The 15,602-nt window shown below is 44.0% G+C and overlaps 1 protein-coding gene across 7 annotated transcripts; it reads left to right on the plus strand.

Annotated features, from left to right (window-relative positions):
• The first annotated feature begins 54 nt into the window (after positions 1-54).
• On the plus strand, positions 55-10,380 carry hnrnpc (heterogeneous nuclear ribonucleoprotein C). Of its 7 annotated transcripts, none has more exons than XM_010865925.4 (12): positions 55-195; positions 1,650-1,683; positions 3,317-3,380; positions 3,552-3,597; positions 4,051-4,188; positions 4,795-4,922; positions 7,530-7,602; positions 7,873-7,920; positions 8,103-8,314; positions 8,754-8,867; positions 9,039-9,184; positions 9,355-10,380. In XM_010865925.4, the coding sequence occupies exons 4-12, from the start codon at positions 3,593-3,595 to the stop codon at positions 9,457-9,459; spliced, it is 969 nt and encodes a 322-aa protein (XP_010864227.1). In that variant the 5' UTR covers positions 55-195; positions 1,650-1,683; positions 3,317-3,380; positions 3,552-3,592; the 3' UTR covers positions 9,460-10,380. The 7 variants fall into 7 exon arrangements, with proteins under 7 accessions (XP_010864227.1, XP_019898788.1, XP_010864226.1 ...); XM_020043229.2 differs by having other exon boundaries at positions 3,317-3,375; XM_010865924.4 differs by lacking the exon at positions 3,317-3,380.
• Positions 10,381-15,602: the final 5,222 nt, after the last annotated feature.

Raw genomic sequence — 15,602 nt, forward strand, 5'->3', positions numbered from 1 at the left:
ACCGAGTACATCCAATTACATATCAGCATTTCGTGAACGCGAGAACAACGTCCTCCGTGTACTTTACTCGACGGCGCCATTTCGTGATAAGTGGTTCAAGGTACTCCTGTATCAGCGTCCTGAATTGGAAACGGATCATATCACCCAAGTAACACAACGTCGAATTTTACAAATTTTTAAATAATTAAGCTCCTGGTGAGTATTTTGAATCAAGAGAATTTTTCTAATTTTTATTTTTCCTGACTTTGAACTGATCTCTTTCGGACTTTTTATTTTGTTATTTTTAATGCATTTTTCTGGCTGGTATTCTGTGTTGGGTTTAGTGGCGTACGTTTTGTTGCAGCGCCGGGTGGAAAGAAGGCGCGTGACTAGTGTTGGGTAGCTTTCTTTCTACAGCGATATTTTTTTTGCTTTATTTTTCGAATTAAGACTTTTTAACCTTCATTTTTCCAAGTTTAGAATACGAGCAGTTTGTTTGTGTGTTTATGGTCGTGTTTTTAAGAAAGAAAGATCGAAGATTGTTTCCAATGTGGCTGGACAAATTATGATATGGTGAACATGGTCGTCGTTTCCTTTTTCTGGAATTACGTTTTTAAAAGGGTTTTATGCAGCTCAACATTGATATTTAGCACACCTGTAACTTGAATTTAGGTTGTTTAAGTTGACTGCACAGGGATATTTTCTAGTTTTCTTTTTGACATTGTTATTTTTGAGGTTCGCAGTGCTTTCTGCAGTAGCCCTATTTCTGGAAACAATGACGTAATTTTGGAGGAAATATTTTTTTTCTCTATGAAGAGTGAAAGTGCGCGTTTACACTGGAATACACTACGGTGTATTGTGTGCAAAGACATTGACAAATATATATAACCTTTGCATTGCATGTTGTGATATATGAATAATCATTAAAATATTATGCAGAATGAGAAATACATGCAATTTGTGCTGTTTATTGATTATTATTCAATTGTGTATGGTGCAATGGTTGTGGTAAGACTACCGGTATGTGATCAACGTCCATTAGGCATACTAGAGCTTAACATTGAACAAATCCTCTTGGAAATCTCATCTGCTTAAGACCGTATTGGGATGCTTTGATTCTGTGAAAATATTCTGTGTTAGTATGTCTAGTTGAGTGGATTTAGTTTTCACGGCTGGATTCTCATGTCTTTGGATCCCCTTGTCTTTGTAGGGTTCTCCAATCTGGATATAGAAGGCTTATTGACTGTGTCCCAATTATCTTTAATGTCCTTCCCTATTTTTTTTACTTGGCTGATTACTGATTAGATGGCCTGAATCGTTTTGAGTGTTTATATCACCATCAAGGCCTGTACTCATAAAGCGTCTCAGACAAGGACTGGTCCGTCCATCTATTGAAATCCAGAAATACAAAATTGATCCTGGATCGGCGCTCCTACTCCGAGACCCTTTGTAAATACACCTTCAAAGATAATCTGTCCGACATGGTTTTGAAAGAGTCTAATGCACCTGATCCTGTAATTACCCCTAACTACATATTTTATCTAGCCAGTATGGCCCCAAACACAATCATTGATGTGTTCCAAAATCCCCCAGAAGCATAGCCTCTTATTTGGGTTCAGTTCAACATGCAGAGGTTCTAATGTCATATTTTTTTGTTTCCCCTTTTTTAGTTTTTGAGGCATCTTTTTTGAGCAACAACAAATCGTAAGTTGGTCTCCTGTTTTTTTTTCACCACGTTGGCAACAATTTTGAATCCAGTTCTATTTTTTCTTTCTGCCTTTTGTACAGAAGTCTCCCCCCCCACCCCTCTGAAAACTCCCAAAGCCAGTAGGCGTTGTTTTCTGCTGCTTTCATGTTTTGGTAGTAGCAACAGCTCTCTATTTTTGTTGTTATGTAGAGTACGTAATAGTAGGTTTTATGTCCAAATGAATCCATACATTAATTAACGTATACTTTCCCATTCCCTGACCAAAAGTGTTGACGTAATTAATGACTTGATGGGTCTTAGTTGGTGACAGGCAACCATCGGAAAAGTTTGTCAGACACGAGCACCCCCAAATATACCAGGAGTTGGGAAACACAGACCTGTTCTAATACTTGTTAACTGGACACCCAGTTGTACTGTGACGCCTGCTTTAGGACAATACACACCACACCAATGGAAAGTCTTAAATACTCAGGCGGTCTGTGCTATGAACCCTTCCACTTGCTTTCTGTTTTCACTGACTCAAATCCTATGCCCATTTGGAGAACACTTTCATTTTCTAGCATAATGCTGCATTCATAACCAAGTTGGATGGTGGACGTTTGTAGTATTGAAGTCATACATTCCAGTTGGAGGACTTATGTTCTTTCAACATGCTGAAAAACTGCAACTTGGCAATGGCTAACAAGGTGCATGAGCAACAATTATCGGGTGCTTGTACATCTTGTTTTTTAATCCATGGTTTTATTGCGTTTTGGTTCTGAAAATGCTGTTAACAAGGATGTTTCTTGGTTGACGTCAGAGGTCAGCATATGGAAGAAATCTGAACTCAGTGATAGATATAATATTGATCGGTTGGTTGGGGAAATCAGGTGGATTGGTTTTTCCCCAGTCATATATGGTAAATAAATACCACTTTCCCACCTGGTTATGAAATCAGCGTTAATATGTGTGAAGCTCCAACCAACACTGACGCTTGTTGCTACCAATCTGTACTTGTCAATTGGCCAGTAATGTTAAAATCATCCTAGCCTCATCACTTACAGGAAAGTGTACTAAACTTTTCACTTAACACCCAGACCCACAACAGCCCAATCTTTTTTGTGTTTCCCTTGCGGGTCGTTGCTATGGCTTGTTGTACCGTCTGTTGGAATCATGACAGGGGATGTTATCAAAGAGCAAAAAGCCCTCTGCTTTGAGGATGTTCTCCCCACACCAACCAATTACATGTCCCTTGATTTGATTTGCCACACTGACCACATACATTTCTAATAACACAGTACACTAGGGCAGTGACATGAATCCCTTCCAAATAATGATTATAATTACTGTAGAAATAATATAGTGGATTTATATTGCGTTTCTCCTGAAGCCAAAGACATGTACCTTTGCAGTTCAGATATTTGGGTGAAGCCTCGGCAAGCGTGCAAAGGGTAGCTATTATACCATTATGTTATTGAGTGTCTTCTGCTACACATCACCTGTGGGTCATAACTATTTCTGTATCTAATATAGTAATCTCAGCTGATGTGCTTTGAGGCATTCTGCATAGGCTTAATGACCTGCTAGATTAGTCCTTTTCTAAGATATTTGTCTCTGTTGTTTGATCTGATAATACTATTCAACCAACAGGTTTTTGGGCCATCTCCTTTTTCTTTTACCTCCACAAGATGCCCACACTTTTTTTTTGAGTGAAGTATATATTCACCACTATTACCTCATGAGGGCAGCACTGATCCAACAATATAAAAATGCTGATCTTCATGCAGTTCTTCAGCCATCTCCCCATGCATAAATAACATCTCCCGCAATGCATTTCCGAGCTCCCGGCTCGGTTGACAAATAACAACACTCTTCTCTCCAACAGAAACAGGCAGTCAGACCACGCCCATCCAGGGTACAGGCAATATGGAGTGAGTTGTGGTTACTTCAAACCTCCCAAATGTGTTCTATAGATGTAGAAACCAATTGCTACCCTTATAAACCCTAAACTCTGAGCGTAGGCACTGCTGACATACAGTGGGTTTATGTCATCACAAATTTGTAGAATTGGACAGGCCGTTACCCCCTGTCCACTGTTACCATGTACTTTCAACCATCAACAACACAAAATTCCCAGAATACACAACAAAGGGATGCTTGTTTGAGCCGGGTTGCGTGTGCATGTGTGGAAACATAAAGTTTACATAAAGACACTTCCACCCATCAGGCCCAGTTTATTTCGTAGGACATCCCTAAACAGGGACACACCCACAGGAACAGACGCTTATATCCATACATTCAGCGTCTCCCTCTCTCTCCCTCTTTCTGTCTCTTTTCTCCCCTTCCTTTACCCCCCCCCCCCCCTTCGGCCGTAAACGCACCAGTCTGTCCCCGACCACCAGTAGCCTAATGGCCGGAAACGTGACCAACAAGACAGACCCCCGCTCGCTCAACTCCCGGGTATTCATCGGGAACCTCAACACGCTCCTGGTCACCAAGGCCGACGTGGAGGCCATATTCAGGTGGGTAGGACAGTACCACATCTGGTCTAACCTCTCTGTGACCCCCAAGGACCGACTTCTGACGATTGACAAGGTCTTGGGGCGTTCCATTGGAACAGCGCGCCTACATCTCTCGCTCAATGCTACACCCATTACTGGAAGCCCGTTATGATGGGAGAATAGCCATTCGCCTGGCCGAGCGGTGAATCAGTGCTTATTTTTCAGACCAAAATTGGATATGGATGGCAATATTTTGTTCAAGTTACATCAATCAATTAGAGGATGCGAACATGAACTGCATGTTTGTTTCACAGTTGTTGAGTTGAGGACAGGAGCATCTAAGAAGTGTAAGAAACCATTTCGCAGAAATTTGGATTCTCCCGTTGAAACCATCCAGCAATTACATATGTAGCTTCAGACATTGGACACTGCTGACAGTTATAGGTCAGTTGTAGATTAGTTATAGGTCAGTTATTGATTAGTTCTAGATTGCACTGGAGGGCAATTAGTCAGCCAGGGGAAAACAAATATTCACACACGCATCCAATATCCTAGGTGAAGATCAACTGATGGACGAAAGTTTCCATTTCTTGGTCATTAACCTTCATTTTCTTCATTTATCTTCAGCAAGTACGGCAAGATTGTGGGCTGCTCTGTGCACAAGGGCTTTGCGTTTGTCCAGTACGCCAATGAGAGGAACGCCCGTGCCGCTGTAGCGGGCGAGGACGGGAGGATGATCGTTGGACAGGTGCTAGGTAAGAATCCCGACACAGGTTTTCCCCCTTCCCTTGGTCCTGCCTCTATTGCTTTAAATAAGGTTCTGCAATACCCAATGGCTCCCCCGTGAAAACTCCAACCAAGCCCTCCCTGTAGTGTTTGAAGTCTCTCACTTTGTTTTGGAGGAGTATTGTCCGCATCACCCATTTGCCCCTTCAGATCTCAGCTGAATGCCTGATGTTATCTTCATTCATGGTCCTTTCAATGACGAAAAGACATCCCACTACTATGAAAGTACTAAGTCAAGCTAAAAAGGCCCACATGGTTTTGAGTTCTACTTTGAAGAGTGGGCCAAAATCCTCCCACAGCATTACAGACTCTTGTATAATTACTTATAACAGCTTCCTTATATTTAATATAAGGTTTTAGTTGAAGATATGCAAAAAGTCAGAAAGCTTTGCTGTATGAGAACAGCGCTGTATGAGAACAGATAATAGTAAGAGTTGTACTTGATTTGTCTTCTACCTTGTTCTTTCACATTGTTTTTGCATTTACAGTGAGGGAAAAAAGTATTTGATTTCCTGCTGATTCTGTACGTTTGCCCACTGACAAAGAAATGATCAGTCTATAATTTCAATGGTAGGTTTATTTGAACAGTGAGAGACAGAATAACAACAAAAAAATCCTGAAAAACACATGTCAAAAATGTTATAAATTGATTTGCCTTTTAATGAGTGAAATAAGTATTCGACCCCTCTGCAAAACGTATTAAGTACTTGGTGGCAAAACCCTTGTTGGCAATCACAGAGGTCAGATGTTTCTTGTAGTTGACCACTAGGATTGCACACATCTCAGGAGGGATTTTGTCCCACTCCTCTTTGCAGATCTTCTCCAAGTCAGACAGACAGATTTTCTATGGGATTAAGGTATGGAGACTGGCTAGACCACTCCAGGACCTTAATGTGCTTCTTCTGGAGCCACTTCATTGTTGCATTGGCCGTGTGTTTTGGGTTATTGTCCACGACCCATTTTCTATGCCTTGGCTGAGGGAAGGAGGTTCTCACCCAAGATTTGATGGTACATGGCCCCGTCCATCGTCCCTTTGATGCAGTGAAGTTATCCTGTCCCCTTAGCAGAAAAACACCCCCAAAGCATAATGTTTCCACCTCCATGTTTGACGGTGGGGATGGTGTTCTTGGGGTCATAGGCAGCATTCCTGAGATCTTGCTTGGAGCCCCAGACCGAGGGAGATTGACAGCTCTTTTGTGTTTCTTCGATTTCTGAATAATCGCACCAATTGTTGTCACCTTCTCACCAAGCTGCTTGCCGATGGTCTTGTAGCCCATTCCAGCCTTGTGTAGGTCTACAATCTTGTCCCTGACATCCTTGGACAGCTTTTTGGTCTTGGCCATGGTGGAGATTTTGGAATCTGATCGATTGCTTCTGTGGACAGGTGTCTTTTATACAGGTAACAAACTGATATTAAGAGCACTCCCTTTAAGAGTGTGCTCCTAATCTCAGCTCGTTACCTGTATAAAAGACACCTGGGAGCCAGAAATCTTCCTGATTGAGAAGGGATCAAATACTTATTTCACTCATTAAAATGCAAATCAGGTTCGGGGACCACACGATTTCGTCTCTGCTCTTTGCGGATGATGTTGTCGTGTTGGCTTCTTCAAACCAGGACCTTCAGCATGCGCTGGGACGGTTTGCAGCCGAGTGTGAAGCGGTGGGGATGAGAATCAGTACCTCCAAATCCAAGGCCATGGTCCTCAGTCGGAAAAGGGTGGCCTGCTCACTTCAGGTTGGTGGAGAGTGCCTGCCTCAAGTGGAGGAGTTTAAGTATCTAGGGGTCTTGTTCACGAGTGAGGGAAGGATGGAACGGGAGATTGACAGACGGATCGGTGCAGCTTCTGCAGTAATGCGGTCGATGTATCAGTCTGTCGTGGTGAAGAAAGAGCTGAGCCGCAAGGCGAAGCTCTCGATTTACCGGTCAATCTACGTTCCTACTCTCACCTATGGTCATGAGCTTTGGGTCATGACCGAAAGGACAAGATCCCGGATACAGGCGGCCGAAATGAGCTTTCTCCGCAGGGTGGCCGGGCGATCCCTTAGAGATAGGGTGAGAAGCTCGGTCACCCGGGAGGAGCTCAGAGTAGAGCCGCTGCTCCTCCACATCGAGAGGGGTCAGCTGAGGTGGCTTGGGCATCTTTTTCGGATGCCTTCGGAACGCCTTCCTGGGAAGGTGTTCCGGTCCCGTCCCACCGGGAGGAGACCCCGGGGAAGACCTAGGACACGCTGGAGGGACTATGTCTCCCGGCTGGCCTGGGAACGCCTCGGTGTCCCCCCGGAAGAGCTGGAGGAAGTGTCTGGGGAGAGGGAAGTCTGGGCATCCCTGCTTAGACTGCTGCCCCCGCGACCCGGCCCCGGATGAAGCGGAAGAAGATGTATGTAAAATGCAAATCAATTTATAAAAAGGTTGACATGCGTTTTTATGGATTTTGTTATTATTCTGTCTCTCACTGTTCAAATAAACCTGCCATTAAAATTATAGGCTGATAATTTCTTTGTCAGTGGGGAAACGTACAAAATCAGCAGGGGATCAAATATGTTTTTCCCTCATTGTACTATGTCTCCACTCTCAGACATTAACCTGGCTGGTGAACCAAAGCCCCACAGATCCAAGACAGTTAAGCGCTCAGCTGGAGACATGTACAGGTGTGCCTCAACTCCTTTCTGCGAATTAGAAAATGATCTTTACCAAGTCCTTTACTATTTTTTATGGGACCTGAAGCTTTAGTTTTTCAGTGTCTATCTCTTTCTTCTCAGAGGGCTGTAATGACATGAGAAGTAAAACCCCCCCAGAAAAATACATGAATATTAAACATGCCCTATGTTTCCTACAGTTATCTTCTGTATATGTGCCATGTTATACTAATGTAAAAATAGTTATGAGTGACAAAGGAACACCTCTCTTCCCCTCCTCAGTTCATCATTTGATTTGGACTACGACTTCCAGAGAGATTACTATGACAGGTATTTTCTTCTCTTTGTTGCCTCACTTGCTGTACTAAAACCGGGATCTAGAACCAGATCTTCTTTGTCGTACCTCCTTTCTAAACCGCTGTGTTTGTTGCAGCGAGTTGGACCCTCAGTACGTCCCACGTGTCTCCCGCCATAAACCCCTTTGTGTCTGTGTGTGTTTCTCTCCACGGCAGGATGTACTCATACCAGTCTCGCGTGCCCCCTCCGCCTCCCCCGCTGTCCCGCGCCGTGATCCCCTCCAAGCGGCCCCGCGTCAGTATGGGTGGAGGCGGCGGTGCCGGAGGAGTCGGAGGGGTGAGTCGACGCACCAAGACCAGCTTCTCGTCGTCTACTGCCCGGAGCAGCCAGAACCAGAACCGGATCTCCACCTCCACCTCGCGCACCAGTCAGTGTTGCTCATACTTTGTGTTCAGCGCACAAAAACACACACTCTGACGGGCTCAATTTTAAATCTGATCTTTATTTTTCACATTAGATTAGTTATTTATTACCTGAACCGTAAATCCTCACACTAGGATGTGAGTCTCTCAGCTGAAACTAAACATTTTAGTTATTTTTATTTAGTTGTTGTTATTGTGCATTTTTGTTAAACAGTTTCTATTGGGCACATTCAGGTCGGTCCCTCATTGTTTTCTACTTTCGGATGAAACCGGGAGGGACTTACCTGAATTGAGTGTCAGTTCAATTTAATTGGCTACACACTCCAGGGAGTGGATTTGAACTCTGTGTATGCGGTAGACCATTGCTATGTAAAGCTTCTAGTTCTGTTTTAGTAACATCCAAATATATTGGTCGAACCCTTTTACTCTCTTTCCCCAACTCAGTGAAGGCAGACGACCTGCAGACCATCAAGAGAGAGCTGACCCAGATCAAACATAAAGTGGACTACCTGCTGGACAGTCTGGAGCGCATGGAGAAGGACCACAGCAAGAAGTCAGGTAGATGGGCTGGGAGAAAGAGGGAGGTCTGGGCATCTTGACCGTATCCCGTTTAGACATTTCATTTAGTATTATCGAAATGATTCCCAAATGAAACCCCCTTTCTCCTCTCTGTCCACCACACCTTTCTCCTTTCTTGCTCCCCCTCTCTCGTTTTACCTCTCACCCCAGACATAAAGAGTAGTGGTAAGCCTGAGCCTGGGGAGGTCTCCCCTCTCCACTGCGGAGGAAAGAAGGAGAGCCTTAAGAGGGAGCGCGAGAGGGAGAGCCATTCTGAAGAGGAGGAGGGAGACCTACTTGAGGAAGAGGAGGAGGAGGTTAGAAGGGGGTGAAGGGATTGGTCTAAGGATCAGTTGGTTGGGGGTGGGTACCAAATCGGGCTGTCTGGGTAAACAGACCAATGAGGCTGAAGCAGTGGCTCTCTGTGTTCCAAATGGCACCTTATTCCCTTCATAGGGCACTGCTTCTAACTGAATCCTTTCGGCAGGTGAAGAGTCGCGGAAGGGAGGATGAGGAAGAGGAGGAGGGAGAAGAAGGCGAGCAGGAAGAAGGAGAAGATGATGGGGATAGCGCCAATGGGGACGACTCTTAAACACAGCACACACACACACCCCCCTCCACACACACACGCGCACGTAGGCATGCACACTCACGCACCCACCCTGACTTGAACTGTATATAACTGTACATACTAATGAACACACAGACTGTTGTCCTAGGTTTCCACTATGTACTTTACCCTTTTGACTGTGTCAACTCCCGCGTAGCACATTCAGTAATGCTCAGCCAGTATGTCCAATATTTCACCCTCTTCCTCACTCTGAAAGTATGGCTTCTGTGTTTTACAGACCTCTTTGACCACCCAGGTTTTTTGCTAGTTTAGATTATGTAAAGTAAACCGACAGTGGTTCGGCCAAGATGGTGGATCATATTATCTATTTTTGACCCATTATTATTATGTAATATTCTAATGTTAGCGATTAATTAATATATCATAGATTTTTATTAGCCCCACTGAAATGTTTAGTTTATGTGTTAGTTGTACGGAATCAGGTGAGGTGGTTGAGGGCTGCAACAAAACTGTGTGAAATGTCTGGTTACAACCAAAAGAGAAACACCAGGAGAGTATTGGCATGGTGACGGTGACACTAGGCGCTGTGCTGCTGTGTATCCTACAGCAGAGGGCGCGATGTGAGTGTTTTTTTTACATGCTGTGAAGCTGCACGGCTGAGATGGCCCAGTTGAAAGCTTTTACATTTTATAAGGACAGGAAATGATAATGCATAGGGTGATCTCATGCAAGGTTGTTTTTTCCATTTTATGCCATTTTCACTGACCTGTATGGTTGTCGTTGTGTTTGTTTTTCAAAAGAGATGAGACCCTGACCTCCTCTGACCTTGAGCTCTGTAACGGGCGTTAACCTTGTTGGTTTGTTAGTCTCGGTTGCTGTGTGATTTCAGTTGTTCATTGATTGGACAGTGCTGGTGAATAAAATAAATAAAATGTGCGAATGCCTCTGGAAAGAATGAGTTGTTTGTAATCAAGGCGTGTGATATGTATGCAGTGGTCATTTAGAAGCTTCTCTCTCTCTCTGTCTGTGTCTTGCTGTTTCTCTGTATGCTTGTGTCTACAGGTCGGAGTTATTTTAGATGGGTGTGTGCATCTGGTGCCGGTCCGGGCCGGTTTGACTTGAATTTCCTTTGTGTAGAACCAAGACAGACATTTCAAAGACTCGGCATTACTCAGTATCTCTCTGCTAGCACTACAGTTTACTCAGTGGCTGAGGAGCAGAATGCAGGACGCAGGGTTGCTACGATGAGTCGGGCAGCTCTACCGCTCAGGAACGTTCCCTTACAACGTTTGTTTGCCATTTTAGCTAAGTAGAATTTATACATTTTCTAAGCTAATAAGGACAGTTCAGTTTATGTGATGACAGCCTGTACGCTCACATGTTTCTTGTTAAAGGTAGCCTGCAAATGCCAGTGTGGATGGAATGTAAAGATATTCTGGTATTTGGCATCATTTTATTGGCCTTCGTATTGCTAAGGTCTATGTCATGGTAACTTACTGTATTGGCCTTCGGTTCATATATTGTTTGATCGCAAGCTGTTGCCTTTATCATTACGTCAAGTGGAGCTCAAATTTACTTGATAATATTTTGTATTTATGAAATGTACACTGATTTGAGAACCAATTCTCATTTTTAATGACAAGCTAATTTCCTATTACATTTCAAATAATTCTTCAGTCATTTCCTGGAAAAATGCGTTACAATTTCATGCAATAAACACACTAAGTAGAAATCTACTTTTGCTGTTTCCCTTATACATGTAACTTATTTTATTTGCACTTGTCAGATTAACTTGGTAACCTTCCTAGTGATCAGAGAAAGAGATGGTCAATTGAGAAGAGATTAGTGAAGACGTTTTGGACAGAACGACATGGTGTCAACAGAATGCTAATGAATCGAGACAGATGGAGAAGTCAAGGACAGATGGAGAGTTGACGGGATAACGATGGAGAGATGTGTAAAAGGATTTGTAGGATTCAGCCGGTTCTCACATTCTGTGCAAAAGCCGTGAGGGGTCCTGATACTTGTTCTGTTAGTAATGTATGACGTATGAGCCCCCTTCTGCAGAGTTATTGTGATAAGATTTGAGTTGACCATCCAAAATGCCACTGGTATGAACACATCATAACTTTCATATTGTGTGTTATTAAAATGTATTCTGTAAGTTAATATGATGTTGACCTGACATATTTGGTCTGCCTTAATGGAGTTTCAACCTCCAGGTTTCAGTGGGGAAATATCACTGAAAACCAGAGGTTTCTGTTTTCTTGGGGCCCCGCGGAGGGTGACGAAATGTCGGGTGTATAATAGGATGTTAAGTTATTATGCCTTGTTGTAATTTTTGTGATGTTATATAATGTGATGTTATAATCGTCCCTGATGTATAAGGGTTAGATAAGGGCTGAGCTGGTATTCTATCCAGAAGAATCAACTAGTAGAGAAAAAGTGGGACAGAATTATTGCACTCTGTACACATGTTAATCATTAATCAAATCAATCAATCAAAAGTATTTATAAAGTCCTTTTTACATCAGCAGTCATGAAGTGGCTGCAACAAGAATGTTGAAGCACAGTGGCTAGGAAAAACTCCCTGAGAAGGACCAAAATGTGGGAAGAAACCTAGAGAGGAACCAGGCTCGGAGGAGTTACCAGTCCTCTTCGGGCTGTGCCGGGTGTACATTTTAAGAGTACAAGTTGTAATAATTAGTAAATGTGTTTGGGTTATGTCCAGAGTCTATAAAACCTAATCCAGGTCAGAAGCATGACCAGATGGACAAGGACAGGGACAGCGGGGTGGAGGGGGGGCTGGGGGTGGTTATCAGACATGCAGCTGGAATCTTCAGGTATCGTCTTGATCTGCAACACAGCCAGGAGGACTTTGGACAGTGGCAGCAACAAGTCTTTAGAGCCTGGTACTCCGGAGTTGTGGGCCAAGACCTCATGTCCTCCTAAGTTTGAATGGAGCAGGAGACAAGGACATTTAGAGAGTGCATTCCTTAGGTGTACAAGGATTTACAGTGGAGAAGGAGATCTGACCCTATCCGGGGGGAGGCCCCATACAGGGCCCAACAGACCGGAGGTCAATCCACCCACATTGTCAAGCATCAACCAAAGGGACACTGCAACCTCCCTGAAATGAGGGCCGAGTGTTGCCAGCAGAGTTCACCCCAGTTGCACAATGGGCGCAACAGAGACCTACTAATCTAAAACTGATGTTTAAGGCAGCGCAGCATGCTGACTTGTATTCACCAGCCGTTCTGTCTTTCACAATATTCAAAATAATGGAAAACCTTTCCATGTTGGATGTTATGATGGGATGAGAACTTGATACGTTTTCATTTTTAATCGTTACGTGTTATGTAAATGTATTACCTCAGTGGCGAAACAACATCTACAAAGATTTCCTCAAAAACGTCCAAGTGTGTGTCTGAGATTTTGCTTTTGGTACCCGTTCGTACGTACAGACACCACCTGGTAGTCTCCACCCTGGTTTCGTATTGGGACAAGGAGGAAACATGAGCTAAAGAGCCGTCATTGTCGCTAAGAGACCCAAAAAGATGAGAAGGGTGTGAGAGAAGAGGCAGATGAAAGAGCGCTTTTTGGCACCACGGACCTCATGGGACAGAGGAAGCGAGGGAAAGAGAGAGAGGGAGAGATGAAGCTGTAAGCCCATAGAGTGATTTATCAGTTTCTCCCAGCAGGGTGTGTGCGTGTGCGCGCGCACTGGTGTTTTTATATGTAAAATATTTGTGGGGCACAAACCATTTCAAAATATAGGATACATACCAATAAAGCTACAAAACTTCCTCTTGCTTCTGAAATGTTTATTTAACACATTAACAAACAGCGTGGCTCCACAAAACACTTTTAATGACAGCGGCTTTTTAGGGATACAGATCCATTCTATGACAACAACCTTAATAGATAAGCATGGACACACTGACACGCGTCACAATCTATATCAATCGATATTGCACAAAAATATGACCAATGCACGGACCAGCACCACATATGCAGGATGATAAAATATGCTTTCACTCACCAAGGCTGAGGGCTCACTTGAAGAGAAAGGTGGCACGGCGGTTCTTCCTCTGGGCAAACTTTTCGATTACTTTGGGAATGAAGTCATGTAGCTGCTGAATCAGCTGACTTTTAATGGACCATATGGCCAATGCGTTGATTCTCATCTGTCCCATGGTATTGCGAGTGACAGTTTTTACCCTCTTCAAGGTGGAAAAGTTCCTCTCTGACTCGGATGTCGTCATAGGTGTTATGATCATTTTCAGCAGTGACAGTCTCAGCAAAAGCCTCCTCTAGGTTGTTCTCATGGATGGATCTTAACAGAGACATGGCCGTCTTACCAGTGTGAAGCTCAGTGTGGCGGTACAGAGTGGTCAGCTCAGTCTTCAACTTTTCCTTGTGTCCTAGAGGCCATTGTTTCACCGCACAGTCAAGCTTAGATGGAGGCAATAACAGGACAAATTGTGGGAAGAGCGAGCTTTCAACCCGCTTCGCAGCGATCAGGTGCTTACCTTGTGAAAACCCCTGCTTCACCTGGGAGATGACCGTGTCACATGCCTCCTTCATCACCGGCGCTGGGTTGGTTACACCTTGCTTGTCTGTTCCATCGTGAACGGGGGCAGCCCATTCATCAGTTTGCTTCCGCATATTCTGGACATTCGCTTAGAAACGGGTGAGTGCACTGCTAATCCCAGATGCATCGATGCTCCGTTTTTGCAGAGTGTTGTATAAAACATCAACTTCTGGCATAAGGAAGAAAAGAAATTCAGCAACTGCCGAAAGGCTCGGTCCCAGAGTTGTTTTGACAGGCCGTATGCCTCACTTATGGTGGCCTCATCCCATCTTGGTTGTGTGCATATGTCCTCCATACACAGGAGCATAGCGGCGCGGTTTTCCCAAACGGCATTGACAGTTGTACTTTTAAAGTTCCATCGTACAACGGGTGGCCTTGGAATGCATCTCTGTGTTGCCTCAGCAAGTGCCGCAACACGTTTTGGAGAAAAAGGTGGCAAAAGCAGTAAAATCTGAAAAAAAACACCTTCAGTATGGTCATCCTTGCCGAACAAAGTTGCTCCAAGGCCAGGTTTAGCTGGTGAGCATAGCAGTGAACAAACTGGACATGTGGGTATGTCTCTTTCATTAGCGTCTGTACCCCTCTGAGGTTTCCACTCCTTCTGAGGTCAGTCACACCATCATAAGTCTGAGTGATCAGCTTTTCTCCCAGCTTCAATGGTTCCAGCACACCCTTGATGATATTAGAGAGGCAGAGTCCAGTTTTACCTTTGACTTCCACAAACTCCAAAAACCTCTCTGTCACTGTATTGTCAGGCAACAAGTATCGCAACACAACCACCATTTGTGATTTACAGGAGACATCAGTTGTCTCATCTGCCTGTATGGCAACAAAGGATGTCTCGTCCACTTGCTTGGCTGTCTCCTCCCTATACACTTCATACATACAGTCTAACAGTTTGTTTTGTACAGTGCTGGATGTCCCTTTGAAGATGGGCTGAGCGTCAAAGTGCCTCTGAAGTCTTGAATCGCCCTCACATATAGTCTTGAAAATGCATCTGAATATTCCAGGTTTCAGGGAGTCCACCGACTTGTTGTGCCCCCGCAGTGCGGTTTCACATTTTCCACACAGTTTAATGCGTTACGATCCAACTGAGATTGTACTGTATGTTATGCTGCTCAATGGAGCGCCTGTATGCACTGTCAACTTGGGCTGTGACATTTACCCTTCCAAGTAAGCCCAATTCCACAGCATTGTTCAGATGACTCCCGCTGCCCTCATGTTTCACAATCCTCTCAGAAAGATGTTTCAAATCTTTATTAACCCGTCTTCGACCAAGTACCATCTCCACCAAATAGCAGACATGTAAAACAGAAGATTGCCTTCTTTTGTATGCTAACCGTTAGCCACTTTTTCTTCAAAAACCACTCCACCTAAACCTGCGGTTACTTTTACCAGCAGTTTGACTGATGACAATATCCTGTGGCTGATGGGCACCAAGTCGCTTTACTTTAAGTTTCTCTGCCAAATTAAGGGTTTCAAACAGGTGCTCGAGTATGAAATCCACTTTATTCACAAATGGCAGATAACTCAAGTTAACTGGCGTTTGTGAAGCTGACAAGCTAGCTAT

This window comes from Esox lucius, chromosome 24 (assembly GCF_011004845.1).
Source record: "Esox lucius isolate fEsoLuc1 chromosome 24, fEsoLuc1.pri, whole genome shotgun sequence".
Taxonomy (NCBI): Eukaryota; Metazoa; Chordata; class Actinopteri; order Esociformes; family Esocidae; genus Esox; species Esox lucius.

Bases quoted from the DNA above. Each gene is read 5' to 3' on its own strand.
- hnrnpc (XM_010865925.4), top strand. The intron at 7,921-8,102 runs GTATTTTCTTCT...TCTCCACGGCAG, and splicing joins CAGAGAGATTACTATGACAG to GATGTACTCATACCAGTCTC. The intron at 9,185-9,354 runs GTTAGAAGGGGG...TCCTTTCGGCAG, and splicing joins TTGAGGAAGAGGAGGAGGAG to GTGAAGAGTCGCGGAAGGGA.